At 42.1% G+C, this 27,674-nt stretch overlaps 1 protein-coding gene across 2 annotated transcripts in view; it reads right to left on the minus strand.

Annotated features, from left to right (window-relative positions):
* SPTBN5 (spectrin beta, non-erythrocytic 5) overlaps positions 1-27,674 on the minus strand; it is a 107,684-nt gene that overhangs the window by 36,901 nt on the left and 43,109 nt on the right. For both annotated transcript variants that reach the window (XM_082239075.1, XM_082239076.1), the window contains exons 28-41: positions 27,258-27,390; positions 24,812-24,957; positions 23,372-23,486; positions 21,120-21,230; positions 20,544-20,723; positions 19,071-19,274; positions 18,597-18,746; positions 9,807-9,911; positions 8,955-9,140; positions 7,556-7,711; positions 6,714-6,905; positions 5,651-5,743; positions 1,782-1,900; positions 185-299 (exon numbers count right to left, since the gene is read on the minus strand). In XM_082239075.1, coding sequence (XP_082095201.1) covers positions 185-299; positions 1,782-1,900; positions 5,651-5,743; positions 6,714-6,905; positions 7,556-7,711; positions 8,955-9,140; positions 9,807-9,911; positions 18,597-18,746; positions 19,071-19,274; positions 20,544-20,723; positions 21,120-21,230; positions 23,372-23,486; positions 24,812-24,957; positions 27,258-27,390 — 2,005 coding nt within the window. The remainder of the gene's footprint in view (positions 1-184; positions 300-1,781; positions 1,901-5,650; positions 5,744-6,713; positions 6,906-7,555; positions 7,712-8,954; positions 9,141-9,806; positions 9,912-18,596; positions 18,747-19,070; positions 19,275-20,543; positions 20,724-21,119; positions 21,231-23,371; positions 23,487-24,811; positions 24,958-27,257; positions 27,391-27,674) is intronic.

Here is a 27,674-nt window from a genome sequence, read left to right on the forward strand (position 1 = left end):
ATATACACTGTAAAGTTTACAGAACAAGTTCAGTTTAAACTGAACCTACTTATGACAAGATGTCTCTAGAGAATAGGCCATTTTGCTACTTTGTGGCTACTTTGGGGTCACTGGAATTTCAATCACTTTAGGGAACTCACCAAGGGGATAATAGAAATGGAAATTTGATAACAAAGGAAATCACCTTTTCACTTATTCTTTCGGTGATATCGTCCATTTCTCTGATCAAGCTATGGATCTCCAGAGCTCCTTCCAACTTCCTTCTATATGATTTGAGATCACCATGGAAACTGTTCCACCTATTATTAAAAAAATTCATTTTATTGGAGCAGATCACACTGTTCAAAGATGGGAATCAGAAGCTGCTTTCAAAACCTGCACTTTGGTTTATGAGACCTCTCAGCCACTGCCCTGCTTTGCTTAGGTAGACGTTTAAACAATTGGAAATGAAGATATGTAAAAAGTGGTTAAGTGAAAAGTTGAAGAATACATGTGGAGTTATTAATTAAATGTAAGCTGTCATGATTATAACTTTGCTTGGTACGGGTGGCTTGGTGGCCTAAGTTTAGTTGTTCTAAGACAGAATTTTCTAATTTTAGCCATAAGAAAATACATTTTAATAGCTTTATTCTGCAAAGTTATAGCCTATTAGAACTTCTCTATAGGATTTTTTTGTGTGTCTCCAAGCTGCAAGGAAACTTAAGTTGCATTCATGAATCCCAAGTTGCTCTGTGGATTATCTTAGGTCATGGCTGGAAACCTGCCAGATGCAGAAAGGAGCTGTCTTAGGAACAGCTTGAGAAAGTACAGTACATGGCTAGGAAGATAAAACAAAAAAAAAATAAAATAAAAAATTCCTTCCAGTAGCACTTTAGAGACCAACTAAGTTTGTTATTGGTATGAGCTTTCGTGTGCATGCACATGAAAGCTTATACCAATAACAAACTTAGTTGGTCTCTAAGGTGCATGCACACGAAAGCTTATATCAATAACAAACTTAGTTGGTCTCTAAGGTGCTACTGGAAGGAAATTTTTTTATTATTTTGTTTTGACTACAGCAGACCAACACGGCTACCTACCTGTAACTGGCTAGGAAGATATCATGCTCATTGATCTCCACTCATAATTTTGTTGCCTTTTGTTGTTCACCACATATCTCTCTGCCAAGATTGGAGGTACTGGCCTAGAGACTAGTCTGACCTAGTACTGACACCACTGGCACCAGCATGCTAATTGGCTGCCAAGGTCAATTAGCAAGGCATTATGGGTTGTGCTCAAAGCATAGCAGGGTGCTGTGAAAGACAGCTTTGGAAATGTTGTCATAAAGGAAGCCTCACCACTTGGGAGTTAATAGTGGACACTGATGACAACTGAAGATCATTTATCCTATGGAATAAACGTGGGTTTAAGAATGATGGTTGACTTCTCCTTTGGCGTACATCTTGTAGTTCACCCCACAGCTTTATTTTCTTGCATTCCCCCTTCCCTTTGCTAAAAGCTGAAAACTCAATACAATCCCTGTGGGAAAAATGAAATCTTTGGACAGAGGAACTTGCCCAGTTGAACATCACATTTGTTCTAACAGCACCTGTCCATGATTCTATGAGAGTATGGTTAGGATAGTTAGGAATGGTGAAAATACATATGTTAAGATCAGTCTTGTCTCTTTTTAAATCATTGCAGGTGGCACTACCAATTCCTCTTTGGCCCTAAAGCTGTTCAGTTTTGATTGTCCTGTTCATCCCCCATGTGGACATCATTATAGATTCGCATACACACACCTCTCATTCAGCTGCTTTCGGCGCTGGTATATTGTTTTCATCTCTTCCTTATTCTCCCTCTCTAGCCTCACAGCAAGGACATTGATGGCTTTGATGTGGGCATCGTCCACTGTCACTCCCTACATGACCAACACCAAAGAGAAACAGCCAGCTTATATATAAACAGTGATTAAGTAAAAGTTATGTAATTCTGCCAGAGTATCTCAGTAATACAACCTCTGCTGTTCTGCTCACATCTCTGAATGAATGCGACCCTTGACAAAAGGGACAAACTAGACATAACATCATTAGTCACTGTATGAATGGTGTCTGGTTCGTTTTAGCGTAAACAGCAGATGTGGGCACTGGCAATCAAGATCGCAGCAGAGGGCTGGGAGGCCTTAACCCTTTGAGCCCTGCTATAGTCCTATTTTGATGCCCCCCACATTATTGCCATTTATTTTGTAATGGAAATTCCCATTGGGACCATTGCAAACAGCAAGCACAGGAAGAGGGGGAGAATGGTCATCCAGATAAGGATAACAGTGAGGGGTTGACATCTCCTACTGGGGCCCTGATCTCAATTGGCCCCCAGTGCCTGCAATTTGCTCTAAACAAACATGTATGTGGTTGCTAAATGTGTGAATGGTGTTATGTCTTCTTTGGCCCAAAGGTGCAAAGGAGGAATCTAGCAGCATTGCCATAACATGGAAGAAACCAACTCAATTCAAATTGCACAGCAGACAAGCAACATAATCCCCCCCCCTATTTTAGATTAGGCTGTGTAGTTTTGAGCCCTGTAAAACCACTTCAAGAGGAGGGCGGTAGGACTAGTTAGTGCCCACTCTTTTCTACATAGCTATTATCGCTTCACAGTGAAAAACAAACCAGATCATCTCCATGAATAACATTCTTCAGAAACCACCACCTCCTGTCTGTTTCAATGCACACTGGAAATGAAAATATCTGCTTACAACACATCAAACACAGATTACATTGTGACGAACCTTTTCCTGGATCACGATCAATATCCAGTTCTGAACAGTACATAGTTTCGAAGGCCAAACTGTTCTGTTGCGGTACTCAAATTTTCAGCTTTGCAGTAAGTACAATAAACTCACACAAGGAGCAAGGAGACATTAATCATGGGTTTAGCAGAGCCTTGGGGGTGGGTAGGGATCAGTTAAAGCAGTATTGATACCTTATGCACTGCGATACATACATACCACTATTCACTATTCATTCTGGGGTAGGCTCACATTTTGGACTCCATAGCTAAGCAAGTATCAAATGATCAAAACAATAATAATATCTATTGTAGGCTAAGGGCTATCAAGTAGCAGCTGGAGATTGGCATGGGTGGTGATGGCAGCCAACAGTGCAGGAGGGGGGAAATATGGGAAATATGGTGTAGAGGGATGGCAGCCACATTTGACCTTGCAGATATCACTTGTGTTGTGTTTCAGGAAGATGTCTCATATGCCCATTAATACTCTGCATCTACACATATAGAACAGCTCTTACTATGCAGAACCTACTATGCTACTTTCCAGAAGCTATTGGGAGCCATTTTTGTTTTGACAAGCTTTTCCAGCTGGATGAAAAGGTCTTTGCCTTAAGTGTTAATTTTGTATAGTTTTTAAAGTTATATTTAGTTGTTTTCCCCTTGTACTGTATTGAACATTCTTTTTAACTCTGGCTAGTCAGTATGAGATGCATGTAAAAGGTGAGCCATGAATGAATGAATGAATGAATGAATGAATAAATAAATAAAGTCCGGTACCCTTGTTCTAATTATGACATAAAACAAAAATGATCTCCATCCTCATCCCTGCATTATTTTATCACTGAGTGTCATGGATTTTATTGTTCTGCTATAGCCAACAGGTTTCTGTCGAAGGCATAAGGGACCAAGAAATGTTTAGCCTTGCCTGGTCTAGCTCTGCTGATTTCCTGCAGTTGAAATGGGACAGTTCTGGCATACTGCCCAGAACTGCCAGATGCATTTTCACTCCAATATTTTTGGGGAAGAGGGAAGCACTGTAGAAGGAAACTTAAGTTTGTCAAGATCCCAGCTTTCTAAGGGTTGTTATAGACACAATACAGATTTTCCTTCTGCCATTAGGAGAGAGAGGCCCATAGTCCAAAGATGCTTGGATAACAGGAAGAACTCTGAGTGAAGAAGAAAAGAAGGGAAGCCCCAGCAAACATCATCCAGCTTCAGATTGTTCCATTTGTTTCCAAACCCTGCTTGCTAGAAAACTGAGGCTCTTCCCAAACTTTCTGTTTCTGTCAAAATTGATGCCATGCACTGGGGTTGTGAACTCTGTTTATGTCTGAAAGATGGCCACACATAGAAAACTGAAAGAGCCAGCTAATGGGCCACTATCACCACACAGCAACTGGCCACAAGTGCTCAACTCAGTTCAGTGCCAAAGTTAGCAAAGCTCCGGGGAGCTATAAGTCAACTCAGTCCTGATGACTCAGCACCAGAGATGAAGAAACTGAGAGGTCACAGCAGAGAAAGATGAACCAAGCAGCTGTCATGTCATGCTGCCTTTGCTCAAAGTGTTACTATATTTTCCTAATGGCTTGTATTGTTTTGAAAGCTGATCTTGCCAGACCCACATTATATTACATTAATTATATTCAAGCAATTAAATGTATAAAGGAACGGTATACAATATTTAGAAATAAGAAAGAGTTTTGCCATGGTTAACTTGATTGCTAAATCTGATGTGTATAACACATAACCTGGTCTTGGCTCATCAGAGGCTGAACTTCAAGTTACAAGACATCTCTAACTTTGTTATGACCAGCGTTTCTCTTGGCAAACGTGAAGTGTGGGTGATATCCTGACATCTATAAGCATTCAGACTGCATGCATCTTGGAAGCCTGATCTGGCCAGGGCCCCCAGATTCATGTATGTGATTATTTTAAAAAATGCAATGCATGTACATGGTTGTAATGTCATACATACTTTATGCCTTTGCTGTGGGAAATACTGTTGTAATGTTGGTGCAACAAGTAGTTTTGCTGCACAAATGGTAGGACTTCCCATAAGTCTCAAACAAAGCTAGAAAGTCCACATATGCCTGGTTTGGGCATATATCTCACTTTGAACTCTTGGTGGTCATACAGTTTCCTACAGAGCAGGAAAGGGTTTAATTCCTTGTTAGCCCCAAATGCTCAATGTAACGGGACTGCAACTTAATGCCAAAATTCCCGTCAAATGCTCAGTGTTCCACCATACAACTAAATATGAGTGTCTGGATGGATAATTAGAATCACATTTTCATTTTCTTGTAGAAAATATGTGGTGGGTTTTTCACATAAAGTTTACATTTAGTTTAAAATTTTAGCAAACATATGCTAGGCCCATAACTTTGTAGGTTGCTTCCCGCTACAGGATAGCTGACTGATGTTGTAAGAGACACTGACCTATGCCAAATGATCTTTATGGCAAATAAGGTGGATTCAACCTAAAGCAGGTAGACACAAGAGCTACGCAGACCAATCTAGCATTGTATTAACTCACACTTGCAGCAGCCAAATAGGTCTGAACAGCTCGCTGAAAAGTTACCGTATTTTTTGCTCTATAAGACTCACTTTTTCCCTCCTAAAAAGTAAGGGGAAATGTGTGTGCGTCTTATGGAGTGAATGTAGGCTGCGCAGCTATCCCAGAAGCCAGAACAGCAAGAGGGATTGCTGCTTTCACTGCGCAGCGATCCCTCTTGCTCTTCTGGCTTCTGAGATTCAGAATAGTTTTTTTCTTGCTTTCCTCCTCCAAAAACTAGGTGTGTCTTGTGGTCTGGTGCGTCTTATAGAGCGAAAAATATGGTAGATGCTATCCAGCTGAGGAAGGTGAATCTGGAAATGTATCTCTTACCCCTGATGCTCCTCGGAACTCATTCAGCTTTTTCATCAGCTGCAGACAGTGTTCATAGTCATTCCCCACATCACCAATATTAATCATGACTTCCTGGGAAAAGAAAAACAGTAAAATTAGCATTCCATTAATATCTCACGCACAATGCAGGTCCAGGGTATCAACAGATGACATCCATCACCTATCACCTGGGTATTTTCCCACTCTGTCCCCTATAAGTCATTCCCATTCTGAGAGTGGCAATATGCTTTTTTATTGTATCAGGTAACATTACATCTGCTGTGTTACATTCTGCTCTGGTAAAGGTATTAAGAGAACCTGATGTTTGATGCAGATGCTAATACAAAGGAGGACAACTGAATCCCCACTGTCTCAAAAGGCATTGGGTTTATGAAGCCAAAACAATAGAAGTCTAAGTCACAGTTATCTGTGATTAAAGCTTTGTGCTTAAGGATTTCCATGCATGTGCTGTACTTATAGGAAGAGGTGCCATTTTCCGTAACGCAAATGAATTTCCAGCATGCTCCTGTAAGTAGCTGGCAAAAAGCTCCATATCCATCAGAAAATTCACATGACAGCTCTTTAGAGAAGGAAAATGGAGACCACTTTAAAACGGATACTTTTTGATTTGTTAAAGAGATGATCTACTGTGAGGTAGCCAAAGAAACCATGATTAAGCAAGGTTGTTGGGTTCAGATGCAACACCAAACCATGGTTAAAACAAGCCAACAACAAAGAATGGCTTCAGTCATGGTTTGTTGGCAGAAAACAAACAATTAGTCTGCTGGGTTACATAAACCATGGTTTAGGTTATGTCTGAAATAAGCCAGAATGTGTTTAAAAATGCATGTGCATGTTTGATCTGCATGCTAAACATACTTTATGCATTTGCTGTGGGAAGACTGCAGAGAAATGTTCAAAAATAAATAAAACTATGTGACTCTTCTGTAGACTTTGCAACTACAGAAAACATGTTAGCTATAAATGTATGAAAATGGTAATAATAGTCTACAGAAGAGTCACATAATGACTAGTTTGCAACTAGCCAGTAAAATTCACTGACCTTGTCTCTGATCCAGGCCTCTACATGGTCCACTTTCTGCAGAAATTCCAGGAAATCCCTAATGTCTTCAAGCATCTTTCCACGAGCAGCAACAGCACTTTTCAGTGTCTCCCACCGTTCTTGAAGCAAACGAGTCTTACGACGGATTTCCCCTGATTTCGGGTGATTCTGGCACAATAAGGCTTCTCCTTGCTTCATGTAATTAGGAAATAATTAAATAAGAAGAAAAAGATGAAACACAGTATTTCCATATGTTTCTAAGAAAAGCTCAACACCAGGGAGACACAGGGCCAAACTATCAGGGATGTGGGCCTGTAATAGCAGGTTTCCTGCAGCAACAGGAAACAGGCTGGACAACACAACCATTGCAGTTCCATATAGATTTATGACTCTGTGAAAGTGGATAAGGTTAAAAATGTGTGACCCCATTTTTAAAAAAACAAACTGCTGTTGAGAGAGCCATTATTATTTATGAATAATTTCCAGAGGCTTCCTTATAGCTGCTGCTTCTTGTCAAGGACATGGTAGAACCAGGAATTTGTACTTATTTTTATATTATTTTTTGCAGATAGGGAGAGAACTGGCCTCTCTCAATAGCAATTACCGTAACTACTGTTTATTCATACAAGCTGTAACCAAGCATTTTCAGTACATGGAGACAAGCAAATTCAGAGACCTGAAGAGATCTACACATTGGGGGATAACAATAACTTTCATTTCAAGGCTCTTCAATCTTTTTCTTCTTCGGTAAAAGGTTTTAAGGCTATTCCATTTTTTGATCTGACAGTTGCAGAAGGCCCCTACAGGACCTAAAGATCACAGCACCTCCATTCAATACTCACCGTGTTAACAGTAGAAATTAGATCCTTGTGAGCCAGAATCTCAGCCTCAAATACTTGATGTTTCTGCAGAAGCTTCATTTTGTCACTCAGGTTGGTAAGATTTTGGAAAGATGGATCCTCCAGCTTTTGCATGCGCTCATCAATCCAGCTCTCTGCCTGTCACCAAAGAATCAGTGTGGTTAGTATTTCACACATATTGCTGTTGCCTTCTATGTAACACTGACATCATTGTGTCTTAAGTCACATGAATTTAACACAGTGGTTTCCCTATCAATCTAACTAACAAAGACAAAGATCACCCCAGTCGTGTTCTGATAATCCAAGGGCATATTCAAAACAGGCTAAATTTAATGAAAAAGTAAAGTGAAAGCCGATCCATGGTTGTGCTAACAAAAGTACAGATTCTTTCAGAATGGCAAGTTTTAACTTCTTCATATCTCCATGGCAAGAATGGGGAACCTGTGACATATACACCACAACATATTATTGGACTTAAGAGATGTCAGAGAACTCTGATAAAAATAGAAACAGGGGCAGATATTGCTCTTGTTTGCTTATTTGTCTCATGTCCAGAACAGAAATCAATCTAGCAAATACAAGAGGTATTTGTTGTCTTTTTTGCTTTCACATTTGCATTGTGTTTCTTTTACACTGAAATGAACAGGGTGGAACAACACACTGACAGTGTAACTTACCTAATTAATGTTATAAACAACCTAGGTTACATAATTTTCCCACACTGGTCACTGAGACAAATAACCCAGCTTCTTGTGTTAGATGAACGGCAGCTGGACAGAAATAGCGCTGCATGAAGGCAATACAGGGTGGAACAGAAAACAATGCCTTATTATGTCCCTAGTTGGACTACAATTCCCAGCATCCCTGACCATTGGCCATGGGGGCTGGAGGAGATGTGCACAGCTTTTCCATACTTGATCTATGGAATTCTCAGACTACTGATACAGCTGGTCCACATAGCAAGCCATTCTATCAGAAAATACAGCAGCCATTGGGTTCAGCCTCCTGCTTTTCATCCAAAGGGTCATAACCATCTGGATAAGGCCAATGATGTGAATGCACTTAATGGAATAGACACCCCCAAACCCAGCTGGGTGGTCATTCTGTGTGATTGGCCCTCCCTATATGGTTATCACTATATGGTTATCAAACCTCCCTATATGGTTATCCCTATATGGCTATCACTAAATGGTTATCAAAATGTTACAGGAGCATTGTGGGATGACCTCTCTCCCCAATAAATAAATGTGGCTCTCATAATGTAATACTCTTTATTATGTACCACATTCTTTGCACTACCATGGGTACATGATTAATAGAAATGGGCTTTACAGTACTTGGGAATTACAAAACGTAATCTTGGCAATAGCATCATTCTCACCTCTGACAGATTTTGGTAGAAAAGAGCCAGCAGAAGGGCTATCTGCAGTTTTTCTTGCCTACTTTGAGAGAGATCTTTGATGCATCTTCTTCTCTCTAACATGGCATTGAGCTTGAGATCGATCTGTTTTCTTTCCAGTTCACTGTCCTGCTGTAGCCTTCTTGATTGTTCCTGAAGAGACAATTCCTGAGAAGGAAACAAGCCTAAAATCAAAGCTGTGTGTTCATGTGATATACATAATCAATCAAGGGTTCCTGTCCTGTTCACAAAGTATTATTTTTTTCTACTGGAAGGTAATATAGGTGCAAAAGAGATCCTTAGAAATGCAAGTCTGAAGTTCAACCTAATGAAATTGGAGGGAATCAGAAATGCTGGATATTTGAAACTGCCGATTCTCTTTAGCCATCCTGGCTGCTGTGCCAGTAAAAATCATGTCTTATACCAGTGCTATTTTTCAAGAAAAATAAGTGCTGGAGGTCGCCATTATCTTCTCCCTTGCTCTTTTAAAATAGCAATGGTGCCTACCCGAGAGGTGTCAGAGCTGAGCTCCGGCTGAAAAACGCCCTTATTACCAATCCTAGGCCTATACCTGTTGAAATTATTTTGTCTTCCCTCAAAAATTAGCAGACGTTTTGTCTCAAGAAGAACTTCCAAAGACACTGAAAAAAACGGATCCCCCAAATGGTGGCGTGAATCAGCTCTTGTAGCCATGATTCTGACTGATTTCACTTAGCACAGAAATTATTTCAATTATCTTAACCAGTTCTTAACCAACTCTTAAGAACCCAACTGGGCATTTGCCTATAACCTAAATACACCTTCCTTTAAGGTCAGGATCGTATAAGTGTTTACCTTTTCAACCTGAGAGGCCAGAAGCTTCTCAAAAGCCTCGTGTTTCTTGATCTGCTGCTCCACCTCATCTACTGTGCTCCCAAAGTCACTGCTTTTCAAATATGTCTGTGAATAATGAAAATCACTTTTGGTTAAGATTGTTATATTTGATCAAGGAGTTATTGGGACATATCTTGTTACTTCCCTGAATGTGTGTCACCAAAGGCTAGGTGTTCAAAAGATTCCAGTAACCTCAGATTATACTGTATATTTTCTAAAGAACATACATAATTTGTCTGATCCATTGAAAGAGTAGGGACATCTGGGTACTCCTTGAAAAAAACCACAACCTTTTTCTCTTTTCCGAGACTATTTAAAATGAGGAACAAGAAATGTCTCTCATCGCTCAGTGGAACGCTGACATGAAGATGCATATTAATGGAAAGGCATAATTCTTCAAATAACACCTGCAGTGGAATGGCAGCAAGTGGTAAAAGGGTTGTAAGATGGTAAGGTGTCACTGTACTACATTTTGTCTTTTGGCTAAAAGGTCTTCAAGGGATAAGGAATGTTGAGGAATGAGAAGCTGTCAGGCTATATTCATTAACAAACCTGAAAGCATATTTTAAAAATAAAATTAAGATTGCGGATGGTTATTGCACTATTAGTCAAATCAATCACTCAGTGAGGCCATTTTAGCTGCATTGCTTGCTCAGGGAAATTTGGATGCCTGGAAGTTACAGTAGCAGATTTGTTGCTTGAAAATGCTATTTAGCTGCTGCTATTTATCAAAGTCTACCTGCTTTCTTTTGTGATAGGACATGAAGTTGCACTCGTATGACTCAAAGGATGCATAACAGCATCTGTCTGAAGGTATGAGTGATAGACACAAAAGTATGGCAGTATGAAAGTGCCCTTTGGAGCCTGATGTTTTGTAGTTCTACATCTAAAACTCCAGTTGTATGTGGAAAAGTCAATTGCAGATGGACTGCTGGTCTAGTTAAGCAAAACTAAACCGCTACCAGCTTTATACGTCTGTGGAATTTTAAATGTCACACTGAAAGCTGTCAGATCTCTGTTGTTACTAAACATTGCATGGCTTCTGCTTGACCACAATTGCGTCAAAACAAGATGAGCTACATTAGCAGTAGTACAGTTTTATACAGCTTGTGGCCTGGCAAGTTGAACACAGTCCATCAGCAATATATTATGCTCCTCTTGATATCGTCTCTGCTTTTTGCACTCCCTAAAAGCATGCAATGTAAACAAGGGATCTATTGAATCCTTGGCAGCCAGCCATATGTGGTTGGTGGGCTGCATTTGGCTTGATACAGACCACAGGTTGTGCAAGTCTGCAGTAATAAATCTAGCTAGTGTTGATGACATGCAGAAAAATGTATTTACTAAGTTGTCCTCAGTAACAGGAATGGATTCAGCTAGATCCTGTGCATGCTCACTTGGAATCCAGTCTTGCTGACTTCACTGAGACTCAGGAGCTGTACACCAGATCTAGTATTATATCAGATAGAGGGTGGAATAAGGCACATATTGATATTGTCAGATGCATTTTTAAAATGTAAATATGTGTGTTTTTATTACTATTATTAAAGAGCTTAGCCCCTAAATAGGCTTCTAAGAAGTTTGCTGACATAAAAACCAGTTACATAAGCTTTAAAATATAAGCATTAAAACATAAAATAAAATTAAACTACAGAATAAAGCATTTCCTTAAAACACTAAAATTTACTTCCACAACATATCCACATCAGCATGTACCTATGATTAAAGACTGCATAACATGTTGCCATTTTCCTATATGGAAATAATATTTGCACCATAACTATCCAGCTGATGTGAAATGCAACAAATATTCGCAGAACAGCACTTTACACATTATTATAAATGGGATTTCCCACTCGCCCCCTTCAGATGCCATTTTATCTCAAGCTGAGCAAGATTATAATGTGCTTGTCTGGAATACACATGTGCCCTTTCCAAATAACGATGGGCGGTGACTCAACACATGTATTGGTCCTGCGTGTCAGCCCTGACCTAACACTCCACACACAGTGCCTGCAAGTGTATAAACTGTATGCACATATGCTGTGAGCATGGGGTTTATGCCCTTTTATTTTTTCAGGGTACAGGCCACACATTGAAAGCCTACCTGCATAAAAGCTTGTATGCCTTTAGGGTCTCTGTGCAGAAAGCCATATGAATGTGTAGAGCATTGGGACGGGGTAGTGAATGAGATTCCGCTTCCTTCCCACTTTCCCTGCATCCATTCATATAGCACAGCTGTTTGCATCTGGCTACGGGGCAGGGCTTTCCCTGCTCCATTCCAGGGACCACAACAACAGAATTAGGTTTCAATAAACACGCCGAGTCACATTTTTCTGTCATCATAAAAAGATTTATTTCTGAAACATTTTTCCCAGGAAAATGAAATATTCTGCAAGGTACGGCACGGTGGCAATGTCAAGATGCTTGCATCTTGAGCCTATGTATAGAGATGTAGAATGCAGAGCCCCAGAATCATGACCTAAGATTAAATTCTACCCTTTGCCTCTCTGCTAGTCTCACTATGAAAACATTATGGAAAAAGACATAAGAAAAATCAGGTGATACTTCCCCCCCCCAAACAAAACAACCTTTTTCGTAAGCAATGACAAACATAATGAGATTACACAATGGACTATGGATGAGTAGAAATGTCTTTTGGTTTGGGGCTTTTCAACAGGTTTTAGATCATTTCAGCTGAATCCTGAACCTTTCCGGCAGCCACTCTGAGTCCAATGGTATAGGTGGGTTGTTATTTTTAAATTCCAGCTCCCAACATGCTAGCTTATATGCAAGGAGTTGGGACACAGCAGGCAAAAGAAAATGGTGGTGTTCTTTTTAAATTTTCATAACGACCCCCATCAACCAGGCTAGTAATGAGATTAGCGTGATAGAAATTACCCACCACCACCAATTATATAATGACCGGTTTTCAGGTCACACACCCCTTTCTTCAGCTGGCTGACAGGCTAATATAGCATGTACAGAAAGAAAAAGAAAACTTCCCAAGCACTTTAGCTTTTAAAGCATCCAGACTTCTTTTCAATTATACCATTTAATGGGTAGCTGGCAGAACCAGAAACTGATGGGATGAGAGACCCTGTCAGTAGCCAGCCAGCTTTCAAGACATATTTTAGTCAGGGGAAATTCAGCCATATGAGCTGAGTTTTGACATAACCAAACACACACAAATATTTCCCCCTTAAAACTCATATTTTTGGGTCTTTCTTACAACCCACATTTGTTTTGTTCCTGGTGAAAGCTAGAAGAAGTAAAATTCAAGCAGCAATTGACAAGTTAGCATCTAAAATTAGGAACACAGACAAACCTATCTAAAGAAAGGAGTGAATCTGCCCCCACAGTCTTGCTGTTCATAGGAAGAAACAAAGAACTCCACTTTAGGAAAACAAAACAGAATTACATTGGGTCGCCTTCTTCACCACTACCAGAAAAAAGCAACAGCAACAAAGAACAACAGTTGAACAGATACTAAATTCAATTTAAACATAAAAAATCACGGTTATGCTTGTTTTCATAGGTTTCTAAAATGGAATGGAAATCTTCACCACTCTCCGCCCAGCTCCAAAGGAAGCAATTTTTACAGAGATAGATGGACACCATGCATTCTCACCAGTTCTGTGGGATGCTGTACGTGCCTGTATGTTTGTCACAAGTGTATCTTGATCCACATTCCTTATAGTGTTTGGCTCCTTGGAAGGTTTTGACTGTGAATTCGCATCATATTGTTGCAAAGGTTGGAATTCAGGACAGCAAACAGGGTTTATTGACAGTGAGAAGCCAGAGCCAATATAATCTGTCTGGAACACTGGAACACTTGTGTTTGAACCTGATGCTCTGATGAAGACTGAAGGAGCTGGGCTTTTCCTGAATTCCTTTATCACTTGAATAGGGAAGGATGACCAAGGGGTGGCAAGTATAAGGGTTATTTTGGAAACCTTATGGCAATCTGGAATTATCCTAGCGCTGGAGGTCCTCCCAAACTCTTTGCCGGTTGAATGACGGTTCTGAAAGACAACCAAATCAGGATCTAAATGTGCATTTGCCACAGTCCTTTTGCCAACAGGATTATCTCCTTTAGACACTGTAGTTGGAGATAACCATATCTCTCTGGAAACTGTTTGTTGGGGAAGACCAGGGCACTTAGCCGTGGAGGTGACATGAAGCTGTGTAATCTGAAGATCTGCAGAGCTTCTTGAGGGGATGGCTTGATGGGTCATCTGAGGACCTGTTGCAAGACTGGAAGATGCTGACGACATGTTTTTTCGACGAGGTAAAAAAAGACTGGAATAACCATGGCTGCTGACTTGAGAAGAAGTCCTAAATGGCTTTACTGCTATACTGCAAGTTGAAATATAAAGCTTTACTGAAGCATGGAGATCTGGAAGCTGAGCTTTGCACGGGCTGTAACCATGCCGGACTGGCAGCTCTGAACTACAAGGTGTCAGAGCTGTATGTAGCTTTTTGCTCTGAGATGGAATTGCACACAGAGAAACATCCAGGCGTGATGTCCAACATGGTAGAGGTCTGGAAGCAGCAGCAGGCGGGAAAGGTACTGCAAACTGCATGGAACTAGTGTGATCAGGAGAAGAAGCACAAGCACTCCAGTCGCATCCTGAGCACTGCTTGCTGGAGATGAGCGATGACTGGGTACCAACACTGCTGTAACCATTGTACTGAGGATCTCTGTGAAGTGCAGGGCACACCGACTTGATGCCAGGAGGATTAACACAACTGTTGTCTTTCCCGAAACCATTCCCCTTATCTGTATGTGCCAAGACTATATCCAGCCTTGAGCTGTAAACCTCAGAAGATAGCGAGTGAGACGGTGAGATGTCATTTCTTGGCAAGGTATCTGCGGGTGATGAATGAGTTGGGAAATACCAGGCTGAGTCTGATAAAATTGCTACTGGTGGCATCCTCTGGAAAGGGCTGCCCCAGACAGCTGATTTGGGGGCCAGCGATGGGGTCACTTGACTGGAAGACAGCATAACTTCCACAGTTGAAATATAGATGGGTGTGGTCGAAGTCTTGCTGCGATGGTCCGGGCATGACATCCTGCAGTTTTAATCCTAAATTCGGGAGACCAAAGCTGGAGACGCGTCTGTGGTCTGTATTTTAAAACACACTTTTCATCCTTTTTCTGTTGGCACTGGAAATTTCCATTCTCTCTTGAGTGTGAAGGAGAGGTGAAGAGCAAATAAATATTTCTCCAAAAAAGAAGTGATACAGAATCTGTAACTGAATGAAGAAGGAGAAGCAGTATTCCTTCAGCACAACTGGCGGTATTTATCCTGTCTGCAGCATGTCAAGAGAGTGCAGGAAGCAGACAGAGAGATGAACGAGAACAAGTCTCTAAACTAGTAGCGATGAGGCAGAAGTCAAACCAGAAATGCTATCCAAAGACGGATGCTGACCTTATTACAATTTCTCCAGATAAACGGATTAAGCGCCTAGCTCACCAGCACTTCCATTGCCTTGAGAACAGCAGATCGCAATGTGCTCTGCTGTTGTTAAAAGCAAGAGAGCTGTATTCCTCTCCCTCTCTCAGTCACTGCCTATCTGCACTCAGAATAGCAAGATCTCTGTTTAACAGGTCGTAGAAGAATTTCCTACAACCGTTCCAAGTAATGGCACACCAGAAAGCCAGTAATAAAAAAGATAGATGTTTGCCTAATTTCCTCCATATGTGCTCTTATTTACTTTAGAACTAAGCAATCCTAGGCTAAACCTTGCTGAAATCCTTCGAAGGCTTAAGTAACTTGGATGTAACCTAAGATGCTGGCACATAGTCAATACCGTCACACTGGCACAGGGAACGAATGGGGAAAAGTTCTCTTTCAGAATACTGCTGAATGCTTTTCACTATACACCACCGCAGGGGTAGTCTCTGTATCAAGGTATGCACAGCACGGCCCATGTTCAAAATGATGAACAGCTTGGGCTCTGCTTGTATCCACAGTGATTATATATATATAAAACCACCTATTCACATTCATGTGACTGTGTTTGTGACACCATCAACACCCCCCTACCAAAAATACAGAGAATGACACATTGCACACTGCCGAGTCAGAAAGTTTTTCAAAAAGAGGATCGCTTGAGCCAACCAAAACTATCAACCTTTCTGCTAAAAGTAACTAGGAAGTTCCACCTGAAGCCTTTGTGGATGCAGTGAGAAAATGCAAATATTTAAATGCAACTTGGTCCTTCTAATGTGGGGTGGGAGGAGTCAAGGTCATATAACCAGGACTGGTTCCCCTTCCCCCAATTTCAGTTGTGCAAGAACATATTTTTTTACTTGGCAAATGTCTAGCATCCTGAGAATTCAGTCCTAGTGAAGTCTCAAAGGAGAGCAGTGTGAGAGCAAGGCTAGAGCCTCATACCTTCTCATTACTCCTCATCAGTTCCTTTCACCAGTCTTGGAGCATGTTATGTAGCTAACCGCTGCTATCAGTTTAAATAGCTGCTTCCTTCCCAAAGTAAGTAGCAGTTTGGGGGGATTCTTGTCAGGAAGGAAAAGGTTAATCCTCATCTAACTGGGTGGTTATCCTAACCCAGACAGAGGGCCCCGAGGCTCTATAAAACAATAATCTCAGGGTGGCAAGGTCCCCACGAGAGAGACAGGAAGCACAACTCAGCAAGTCTAATGTCTAGCATAGGGTTCTCTACACAATGTAGCAAATAATAGCATTAGTATCATGGGAGTTCCAATCCAATTCAAAAGTTCAGGTTTGTAAAATGAAAATAAAATAATAAACCTGACAGAGGCAGTGTTGCAGCTATCAAACCATCTTGTGATGAGATCCTAACGATAAGACTAGACTGAGCAGACCGATCTGGGTCATGATCCAAACTGAATTTGGTGAGACCTCCTTAGCATCCAAGTTCTATAAACTCCTCATCATTCCCTAGGCAGAGATAGAGCTAATGGAAAAGTAGGGTTTTAAGTGATACACCATGTGTTCATTGCATTTTGCAGCAAAGGTCCAACATGGTGAGTTGTATTAACATGGCATCAATGGCATGAGTATGTTAAATACATTAGCAACAGAATAAATAGATGAGAATGCGGAAAAAACATGGCATCGGTGAGCAAATGCACTATTACATCCTTAGTACGTAACTGTTTAGGAACTTTCCACAAAACGTTCCACACTTATAAGTCTGGAATGTGCAAAAGCTTCTCTAAGAAATGTTTCTCGTTTTATCAAAACTGTTTTGGCTTCCTCTGAAATTCCTCAGATGTTTCGCCCGAGGGGAAAACTTCACTTTGAACCTAGTGAAAACTTTTATGTACAGATGTAGTAGGTTTCAAAGTCACCACCCACTGTGAATCATAAAAAGGTACATTTTATCTAATAAACGCTCTGCATTTGAAGGTAAGTCCTTGGCTAAGCCTGATCAGTAAATGCTGATTAGTGTGACACCATTAATATATCTATTTTTATGCATACCTTCTCTTAATATGTGTATTTTTGTAAACATTGTTTGGTTGGAGAACTTCATTGAAACATTTGGATAAGTGCAAATTTCAAAGGACAGCTGTGTTTTGGTTCTCATATTGTTTGGGAAAGTCTGAATTTGATACATTTGTCTCTAAATGCAATCTGAATTAATTTTCTCTCCCCCATTCCCTAGAGACAGTCTGCCCTTAACCATCACTGGGATGCTGTTTCTGCTAACGGAGGGTTTGGGAAAATGTGGTCCTCCAGAAGTTGCTGGACTACAAGGTGTATTATCTCTGACCATGCTGGTTGGGGTTGATGTAACTGCACTCCAAAAACATTTGGAGGGCTGCAGGCTCCGCATAACTTTCTAAGGGCTGAGAAAAGGCAAGGAACAGTGGGGCTCATGCAGCCCAACCAGAGGCATCTGGTGAAACATGGGCGATTTCCTATTCTTTCCCTGGCAGAGCCCTGCAGCCACTGCTGGGCCACTTCCACTACAGATGATGTGAGCTGGAATCAACAGGATTCCCTAGGCAGCTTCATCTGAAGCTTAGTCCTCTGAGGTTCCAGTGGCTCCTCTGTTTCAGGGACAAGGACTTGATTTCAGTTGTATGCATAGGCACAACATAAGGTATTATGCTTAGGAATTGGAGCCTTGACCCATTCCTTCTAGGGATGGTGCTACTGGGTGAGGCAACTGCTGCCTGTCAGATTCAACATTTCCAGAGTTGTAGTTGTGTTAAGTTTCCTGAGGCATAAATGCCCCAAGCTTTATGCTAAAGGCAAAGGGGCCCTCAAGACCTTGGTGCCTTGGTCAGTGGAGGTGCACTAGGGATGGGGAACTTCTGGTCTGTGGGCCAAGCTTGGTCCACCAGGCCTCCCTTTTGGCCCACTAGGCTATTTGGGGCAAGTGATGATTGAAAGATGAGCAGCCCTGTCCCCCTGCCAGGGGTGTGGAGATCTGACCCTCTGGCCAAAAGAGGTTCCTCACCTCTGAGGTAAGCCATAGCCATTGTGGATAGCCATTGATAGACTTATCTTCTTTTAAAGTCATCCAAGTTAGTGACCATCCCTACTTCTCAATGGAGCGGATTCCATAGTTTAATTATGCACTGTGTGACTGATTTGTTAAGTCTTTCAGATACCACGAGATTCTGCTGTTTTATGTCCAACATTGCCACCACAAGCATGTTTGTGTGTGTATGTATATACAAGAGAGATGACAAGGCTTGCCTCATCCAGCTCTTCTTTGCATCCCATCATACTGCCACCGTTTACCTACCTCTTGTGAGTTTGAGATATTTTCTAGGTGCTCACAGTCCCTGTAAAACATCTGCAGAAGGTGGATCTTCTCCAGCCATTCCTTCTTCTCTGCCCACTTGTGGTACACGTTGTCCTTTTCTTCCAACAGTGCCTGCAATGTGCCTTGGATCTGATATAAGAAAACAACAGAAAATGCCCATGATAATCCACAAAACAGTGTGAGTGATGCTTGTTATGTGTCAGACTTGGCTATGCTACTAGGGCTCAAGATTTTTATAAAAAGGAAACAACTCTCTGTTTTCACAAACCTGGATCTGGATATGTTTCAGTAACCCATTTTCCCTCTGAGGAACATTCAGTCATTATGATTATATCTTCACTGATGGTTTAATTGCAGCACATACACAAAAGGGATAACTGGTTAGGAAGGCAACCTCTAGAAACACTGGTGAGCAATGTGCATTGATGATGAGTCCACATTATGCCTACGTACGTCTTTCGTTGGCATTTTCTGTTCCAGCAGCAGTTCTTGTCCCAGCTGTAGCACACGTTCATACATGTCATCACGGGCCTCAATCTCTGCCAACAGCTGCTGGTGCTGAGTCAGCTTCAGGTCACTAGTAGATATGTCTCGAATTTTGTCCTCCATCATCATTTCTCTCATCATTTCTAATGCCCAGGAGGAATAGTCTCGTGCCTGAAAGCCAAGACAAAAATAAAAGATGAAGGCCAAGGATTATGGATTGTATCCACCTGTGCCATGCTCAGACCCACTGAAAACAATGGGAGTATCTGGAGTCCATTGATTTCAATGGGTCTACTCCCAAGTAGGATTTAACCACTATAGCTTGGATTGGCAATGTTGAATAAATGGATGGGAAATGAAAATGACAGCTAGAATAAGCCACCTGTGGCTGCTTGTGGCACTGATGAGTTTCATAGCCTGCTGCTGGGAACAGACATCCCATTCTTTACATGGAACTTTTGTGGTCACTCTGTTTTGCTCAAAGTATGCTCTTGCAGTTTCTCTGAAGCCAGAACTAGGAAGGGGTGTCCCTAGACTTTTTACAGATAAACACCAATGTTAATGTCATGACGTGCTGTTCCACAGAACACACATCTTGCTAAACAATATGCAAGAAGTGCATCTCTGTATTTTTACAGTGATGTTCTGGGATTTTCTGTTTGCAGTTGTGGGAATAGATAATCCAGTTTTCTTTTCTGATCCACTTAAAATTTCTAGGAGATGACTTTTGCTCCATGAAAATTGTTTGTCCATCCGTTTCTTTCTCTGTATACATATGAATGCGTGTTCTCTACTGATTGCCACTGGTGTGCAACCTTTGACTGCCTGTCTAACACTTGCATGTTATTCTCAGAGGCCAAACACTGCATTTCCTTTGCTATAGAGCATACACCAGTGCTTTTTATTTTTATTTTAAAGAAAAAAGTGGTGATACTCACCAGGAAGTTGTTACAATAAGTGCCACACTTTTAACATTTGAAAAAAGTGCCGTACTGCATATCCTTGAGTACCCCCAGAAAAAAAGCATTGAGCATCATTGATATAAGCATGTATAGGCCTCATGATCTTCTCTGTCCCCTAAAGCAACCCTTACATGTCTCCTAATGCAGATTACAGTGGTACCTCGGGTTAAGAACTTGATTCGTTCTGGAGGTCCGTTCTTAACCTGGAACTGTTCTTAACACTTTAGCTAATGGGGCCTCCTGCTGTTGCCACTGTTCTCATCCTGAAGCAAAGTTCTTAACCTGAGGTACTATTTCTGGGTTAGTGGAGTCTGTAACCTGAAGCGTCTGTAACCCGAGGTACCACTGTACTGCATTAGATATATTAATACACCCACCTATTAACTCTGTGAAATCGGGTTTTTTGTGTGTAATTGAGAAGTGTGGAAAGAGTCTGATGAAAGATTGACTTCAATTTCTACCACACTGAAATGCTCACCTGTGTTTGAAAGTGGTACAGTCTGCAGGCTTGTTCTAACTGCTCCCTACATTGCTCCACTTTGCACCTCAAGGACTCCCAGTTCTCTACCACTGCCTGCTGCTTTTCTTGTATCTCCTGCATTTGACTTTTGGAGCACCGGCAAAGCACGCCATCTGCAGCATCAATCAGTTCTTGCAGCTGCAAAAAAAGAATAAGGAGGATGCCATAGCACATGCACAGGAAGGGAGGGCACCAGAGAGTCTCATACTCAGCCTTCTTGAAAAACCTAACCTAATAACACAATATGAAATCATATTGTGGAGAAGTGGGTAACTCCCCCCCAAGTGTTTTTATTCTAGTTTCACAAGAAATTCAATAAACTCAATGGTGGCATTGATCTGATGAAAATAAAAAAGCAGTAGTTTTGTCATGCAAATGGGACGATAGACAATCAGATTTTTAATTATTTTTTTTTTTACAAATGTCTAGTTATTGTTTTGGAATGAACCATCTGACAAGATAATGAGCAAATTATGAGATGCCAGAAGGGGCTTTGGCTTCCAATTGCCATCTGTGAACTGCTATGTATCTTACCTGTTGCTCATTCCCAGACAGTTCATGCTCGAGGGTTGCAAGTTTGCGTAGCTGGGACTGTACACCACCCAGGTCTCTAGCAATGTCATCAGGGATGGCCTTGGACTTCTCCTAGTGAAATAATATGGGGAAGCTTGCCGTTAATGGGTTGATTATTTGAAACAAAGGGTAAATATATTATTGTTATTTCATTCACAAATCACTTCCTATGAAGCATCTTGAAGCAATTTCAGAATGCACTAGACACACATATAAAACAATTATATAGATAAAATCAATTCCAAATAGAATAGAGATAAAAATCTGCACAGGTGCCGAAAAGAGAATGGGAGGGAGTTTCAAAGGGGAAGGGCCATCAAACTAATTCATCATCCCTGCATTGTACAGATTGGGTCTCCTGATGAGATGGTGTCCAAAGGAGGCCCCCCTCACAGTGGCGTCACAACAGGGGGGCATGGGGGCAGTACAACCCAGGTTCCATGTCTGGGGCTTGCGGTGGTGCGAGCAGCCATCGCGCCGCCACAGCCGCATGTGGAGGATCCTATGTTTGCAACTGCAGCCGCGAGCAGAGGATCGCGGCGCCGGCAGCAAACCGCTAAGTACTGCACGTGCGCCGTTGCATGCATGCACTGTACATAGCAACGCCACACATGTGCTGTATAGCAGTTTGCCGCTGGCACCGCTTCAGCACTGTACAGACAGTGCCAGGATCCTCTGCTTGCGGCTGTAGCCACAAATGGAGGATCCTCCATATGCGGCTGTGGCGGCAACGGAGGGATCCTGGCACCGTCTGTACAGCGCTGGAATGACGCCGGCGGCAAACCGCTATACAGCGCATGTGCGGCATCACTAGGTATGGCGCATGCATCATATATAGAGTGATGCCGCACATGCGTCCTATGTAGCGATGCCCGCCCCGGGTGTCACAACACCTTCCTTTGCCCCTGCTCCCTCATGCAGTATACATCAACCAGTTTGGTATGTAAGGTATGAACAATCTTATTGGTCCCAAATAGTATAGGGAAATGCAAAGCTAATCCACAGCATATGTGTCAGAACAGTCAGGTGTACTTATGCACATATTGTTCCCATTCACATATAGTATGGAGGCTGGGTTGTGTGCCTGTTTTTTCCCCATAAAGGGAAGCACACTGATGAGGAGAGCTAAACTCTTCCCACCTTGCCTCACAGCACCCCACTGCATAAAACACTTTGTTCCCCAGCCCAGCCCTATTGCTGGAATTGAGCCAGTCTGAACGAGGTTAGGGAGGGGAGAGTTCAGCACCTTCATCCAGGCAAACCAATTACCAAGCTTGGGATGTGCATGGAGCAAGTGTGTGAGTAAATAGCTTATTTATATTTAGTTTATCGACTGCTGTTTTTCTGTTTTGCTTTTACATGTTTATGGCCTATCTAGCTATCGATCATCATCATCATCATCTGTCATCATCTATCATCTATCTATCTATATCATACTGTAATTTTACATTTTGTTGCTGTTACTGTCATGGCCTGATTGGACGCAGAGGGAGGAACCAGCTGGGGAACCATCAAGGGAAGAAAGCTCAGAGCCCAGGACAACAATGCATGGTCAGAGGGAGAAGACTGGGAAGAGGAGGTGTCAGAAGCTGAAGAGGTAACAGGGCTTAGTGAGCTGGGAGAGTCTGTGGCAGAGAGTAGCTCAGAATCAGAGGCTGAAGCTGAAGCAGCAGGAGGGTGGGATGAGGGAGGCCAAGATGCAGAGATGAGTCAGGCTGCTTAAGAGTCAGAGGTGCCTCTCCCTCCTGCTGTGACAAGCTCCCCTCCCTGCTTGTTTCCCAGAACAAGGAGGCATGAAAAGGGTGGAAAGGTTGGCTGCATGCAGGCACAGTCTCCAATTGCTTGGAAAAAGCCCTGGAGAAGAGGGGACGGCCATGAAGAGATGGGGACTTTCAGTCTTGACTGATTTTCATGGAGGAAGACCACCAGGCATGATCTGCTCTGCTCACTAGGCCTGACACTTGTCCATGTCTGTGGAGATTGTGTTTTTGCTAATAAAGAGTTAACTCCATTTTTGAACTGTGTGATTTCTGACCAGCACACTCCTGTGACAGTTGCCCATATAGAGTGCCAAGTATGGGAAAGCCGGGATAGATTATGCTAATGCATATGCATAACTCTCTTCTCTTCACACCTAATGTGGCCCTCATAGGACACAGTAGATGGGCAGAAACAAAATACCCAATCCATATATTTTCTAGCATGATTATAACCTCAGTGTGGACAAGGGCTTCCATCAGGTCTTGCAGACACTTGTGTATTGACTCAGCATCTTGTAGTCGTTCGCCTTGAAACTTTATCATCTCCAGCAATTCATCCCAATTGTTCCTGATGAGGGAAACAGGTTGAAAAACATGAAATGGAACCAGTGCTGGTTCTGGTTGTTTATGCATGCTGAAAGCATCTTTAGACAACTTAAAATATTGTTGATCCCAGGCTCATGGCTTAGCAGTTCCACAACAAACACATGTTATAATCCAGCAATGGGGATCTGTCAATGGGCCAGCTCCTTATCTCCTCTCCTCATAACTATATCAGATGATATAAATACACCTTGCATCATAATTATATCAGGTGATGGTCACTGAGACTTCACAGCAGCATGCAGGATTGCAAGCAGACCTGCGTGGTGCTTTGAAGTGCCACTGATTAGTAGGCTTGAAGTCATCACCTATCAGGTGATGGGCAGTGACTTCAAGCCTGCTTTTTGCAAGGAATGACTACGTGATTGGGTTCCTCATGGGGAACTCCACTGCACAGCTGATCCAGCCACATCTCTGCTTGCCCCACACCTGACATCACATATGATGTCAGGTGTGGGATAAATGGGTGTGGTTTTGGGGAAAACAGCCTCATGGGCCAAATTGGCCCGTGGTCTGGAGGTTCTCGACTTCTACTATGAACCATAAGACAAGCCTTGGTTGGTTACAGTTCATGGTTTGTCTGGAGATATTTAAACCATGAGCCTGAGTTTGAACAACATGTTAAGTTAAACTATGGCTTAGTGAAGCAGCAGGAAGGCTAGAGGAAGAAAACAGCCATGGTTTCCTCTCACCCATGCCCATGTCCCGAGTGTTTCCATTTTTCCTTGTTTGTGCTAAGCCATTGCTTGGCTTAGTGATACATGAAAACTGGGCTGGTATGCATAGTTTTGTACAGTATCTATTGCTTGCTTTTCCTCTAAAGAAGAAGTCCCAAACAATGGAACCTTTCTTCAAGGTAACACAGTTAGCTAGGAAAGCTCCAGCCTCCAACAGCTGTAGCTAGTTCTGTCCTTCCTTACCGCTTCCTGTTCCTAGGCATAAAGTGGTGTTGGGAAGAAGACTCCCTTCCACTGCTGTCTTAGAGGACAAGGCCAGTCCTATGCACACAACTTAGAGGACAAGGCCAGTCCTATGCACACAACTCTAAAGGGCCAATGAAACACTTCTTTGGAATGGTCAACTGTCAGCTGATCAGTATTTCACAAGTTAGTGATAAATCAGAAGGACCAGCTTTGTGTGTTAAAGAAACCATGATGAAGATCATTTCAGAAAGCTTTTGGTCTTTGAGATCTTTCTTATATATTATTTAATTAGCAAGGATCTGGATGTGGCCATTTCCTATTTCCCTGCCGGAAGAGAAAGCCAAGCGGACAGAAGATCTCCTCTTACCGCAACTGTTTCTGTTTCTTCCGAATCTCCCGGGATTCAAAATGGCCACGATCCACCATATCCTCTGCTAGCTGATAGGATGCAACAACTCTCTTGGCAGCAACTTCCATCTGGTGCTGGAGCGTTTCATATTTGGCACAAAGATGCTTTCAGAGAAAACAATGAGTGAGCAGGCAGAAGAAACACACACAGTTCTGGGACACACACTCTTAGCTATCAGCATTGTTCCAAACATTCTGTGTTGCTCTGACTTTTCATTCAATTAAATCTAGCAATAGCTCAGCCTTGCTCTCTCCCAATATATCCTTGCCCAAGTGCTGACATCTTCAGGTGAGTTAGTAGTCTCCTATGGCTCAGATGCATGACTTCTACCCAGCAGGACCTGTGTGTTTAGTATTGTGGCCGCAATTTTATGGAAATCCCTCCCAGTTTAGGTCAGACCAGCCCCAATTAGGTCAGACTACTACTACTACTACTACTTATTCTTCTTCCAGCAGATGGGAAGTTTCATTGTACTGAGTCTCCTGTGCACTGCTTAGAGACTGCTGCGATTAAGGAGCATGCCAATGGTTGAAAATAAATAAATAAATAAATAAATAAATAAATAAATAAATAAAGTTAGTTGCTGATCTCACAATGCAAGTTCAATGGGAGTTCAACAGGCTAGTTCAGACATGTTCAACCGGTCAACCACAATCAACAGGTAGATCCCCGGGTGATCCTGGTGGATTGCAGTCAATCGTGGGATCCTTATCAATCGCGGGATTAAAAAAACTGGGGAATGAAGGTCTCCGCTCTCCGCCCCCTCACTCTGTCTCTCTGTCACATCACATGGGCAGTTGTTTGACATCTGCTTTTGCGCTGCGTGCGGTGGTTAGTGGTGGATTTTTTGTTGAGTGATTTATGGCATTCCCCCTTTAAAAAAGTTCAACAACTCTGGGTACTCCCTCCTAAAAAAAGCTCAATAACTCTGGGCAATCCTCCCCTTCCACCCACCCACCCCACGCATGCTAATCCTCTCTCCAATGACAATGGGTAGATAACTGCCAGTTTTTTTATACTGGGAGTAGATTGCAGTCTCTTGGGAGCTGAATGTGCCCGGGCTAGTCTATCATGACTAGAACACTGCCTTTGACTTTTAAAGCCCTTCAGAAATTGGGAATGGGATACCTGAAGGGCCACTTGTCTCCACATGTCACTGTCTATCAACAAAGGCACTTCGTCAGGTGCCTCCATGATCTAAGGTGTGACAAGGGGTGGCTAAAGGGGGAAAGAAATCACTTGCAGAACCCTGATTATGGAATACTATCCCCAGGGATGTTCTCCTAGTGCCTTCCTTGATGTCATTTTTGTGCCAGGCAAAGATCACTTTTATTTTCCCATAAAAAAACACATCTCTCTACATTGCTTTTATGCTGCTGTTGTCTTTTTTTATTTTGGTAGATTGTTTTTATACTGCTACTTTAAAGGCAGAGGTAAAGGTAGCCCTGACCATTAGGTCCAGTCGCAGATGACTTGGGTTGCACGCTCATCTTGCTCTATAGGCCGAGGGAGCCAGCGTTTGTCCACAGACAGTTTTTCCAGGTCATGTGGCCAGCATGACTAAGCTGCTTCTGGTGAACCAGAGCAGTGCACGGAAACACCATTTACCTTCCCGCCGGAGCGGTACCTATTTATCTACTTGCACTTAGACATGCTTTCAAACTGCTAGGTGGGCAGGAGCTGGGACTGAACAACGGGAGCTCACCCAATCATAGGGATTCAAACCGCGACCTTCTAATCGGCAAGCCCTAGGCTCAGTGGTTTAGACCACAGCACCACCCGCGTCCTTTAGATTATACTACTTTAGCGCTACTTTAGATTATGCTTATTTAATATTCCTGTTTTAATGTTTTTTAAAAAATATTTAAGTTAGCCTGTGGAACTTTTCAAAGGTGAAAGATAATACAAACACAGCAGTTGCTGCTTTTCAACTTTGGTTAAACCACCCATCCGCAAATTACAAACGTTTGTTGGGAAACAAAAACCGAGAGTGTTTCAGAAAGGATTATCAACCAGGTTAATTATAACCCTTCAAACTTATTTCACTCAAGCATACTGTTTGTACTTTTCTGCATGGCTTATTCAGTCATTTGAAAAACATCCCTGAAATTATTGTATCATTTCTTCATTGACATCTTACAAAGGATTTGGCATAATGATTAACCACAAGTCAGCCACAATGGTTTCACCACTTGCACAATCCATCTTAAGTCTGCTAGATTCCTAAATTGTCAGCTTGCGAAAGCTAACAAAACTAATTCACTTCTTGATATTACAGCTAATCCTCTTTATGAAGGCTCATCAGAGCTAGGTAGTTGTTTCCATCAAAATATATTGGTGTAACAAAGCTTTGTTAAGCAGGGTGCATTTTAATATATCTTGCTGTCTTTATAATATAACTTACAAGGACGTGTTCATAACTGGTCCCATAGCCATCGGAACTGGCTGCCTGCTTCTGCTGACTGATCCAGTCTTCCAGATCCTCATATTCCCTCAGAAAGTCATGCAATGTAAGAGTCTCCTCCAGCCTTTTGCCCCTTTTTTGGAGAGAGAAATAGATAATAGCAACAGTGCTGTCAAGGCAGGAGGACTTTTGCAGCAGATGTCCAAGGCTGCACTCAACAGAATGACCAGTTGGGCTGGCTGATCACATTTTGAAGTAAGTGAAATAAATGAACCATCTAAAGGGGCTGGAGGGAAATCATAAGACCATTAAATCCACTGTCTAAAATTACCTGGGAACTATACAAATGCAGTTGAGATATGTACGTTCCCCAAAGTCTGTTGGGGATCTTGCATGATAGCTAGAGAATGTACTAAA

The sequence above is a fragment of the Podarcis vaucheri genome, assembly GCF_965113315.1.
Source record: "Podarcis vaucheri genome assembly, chromosome: 1".
Lineage (NCBI taxonomy): Eukaryota > Metazoa > Chordata > Lepidosauria > Squamata > Lacertidae > Podarcis > Podarcis vaucheri.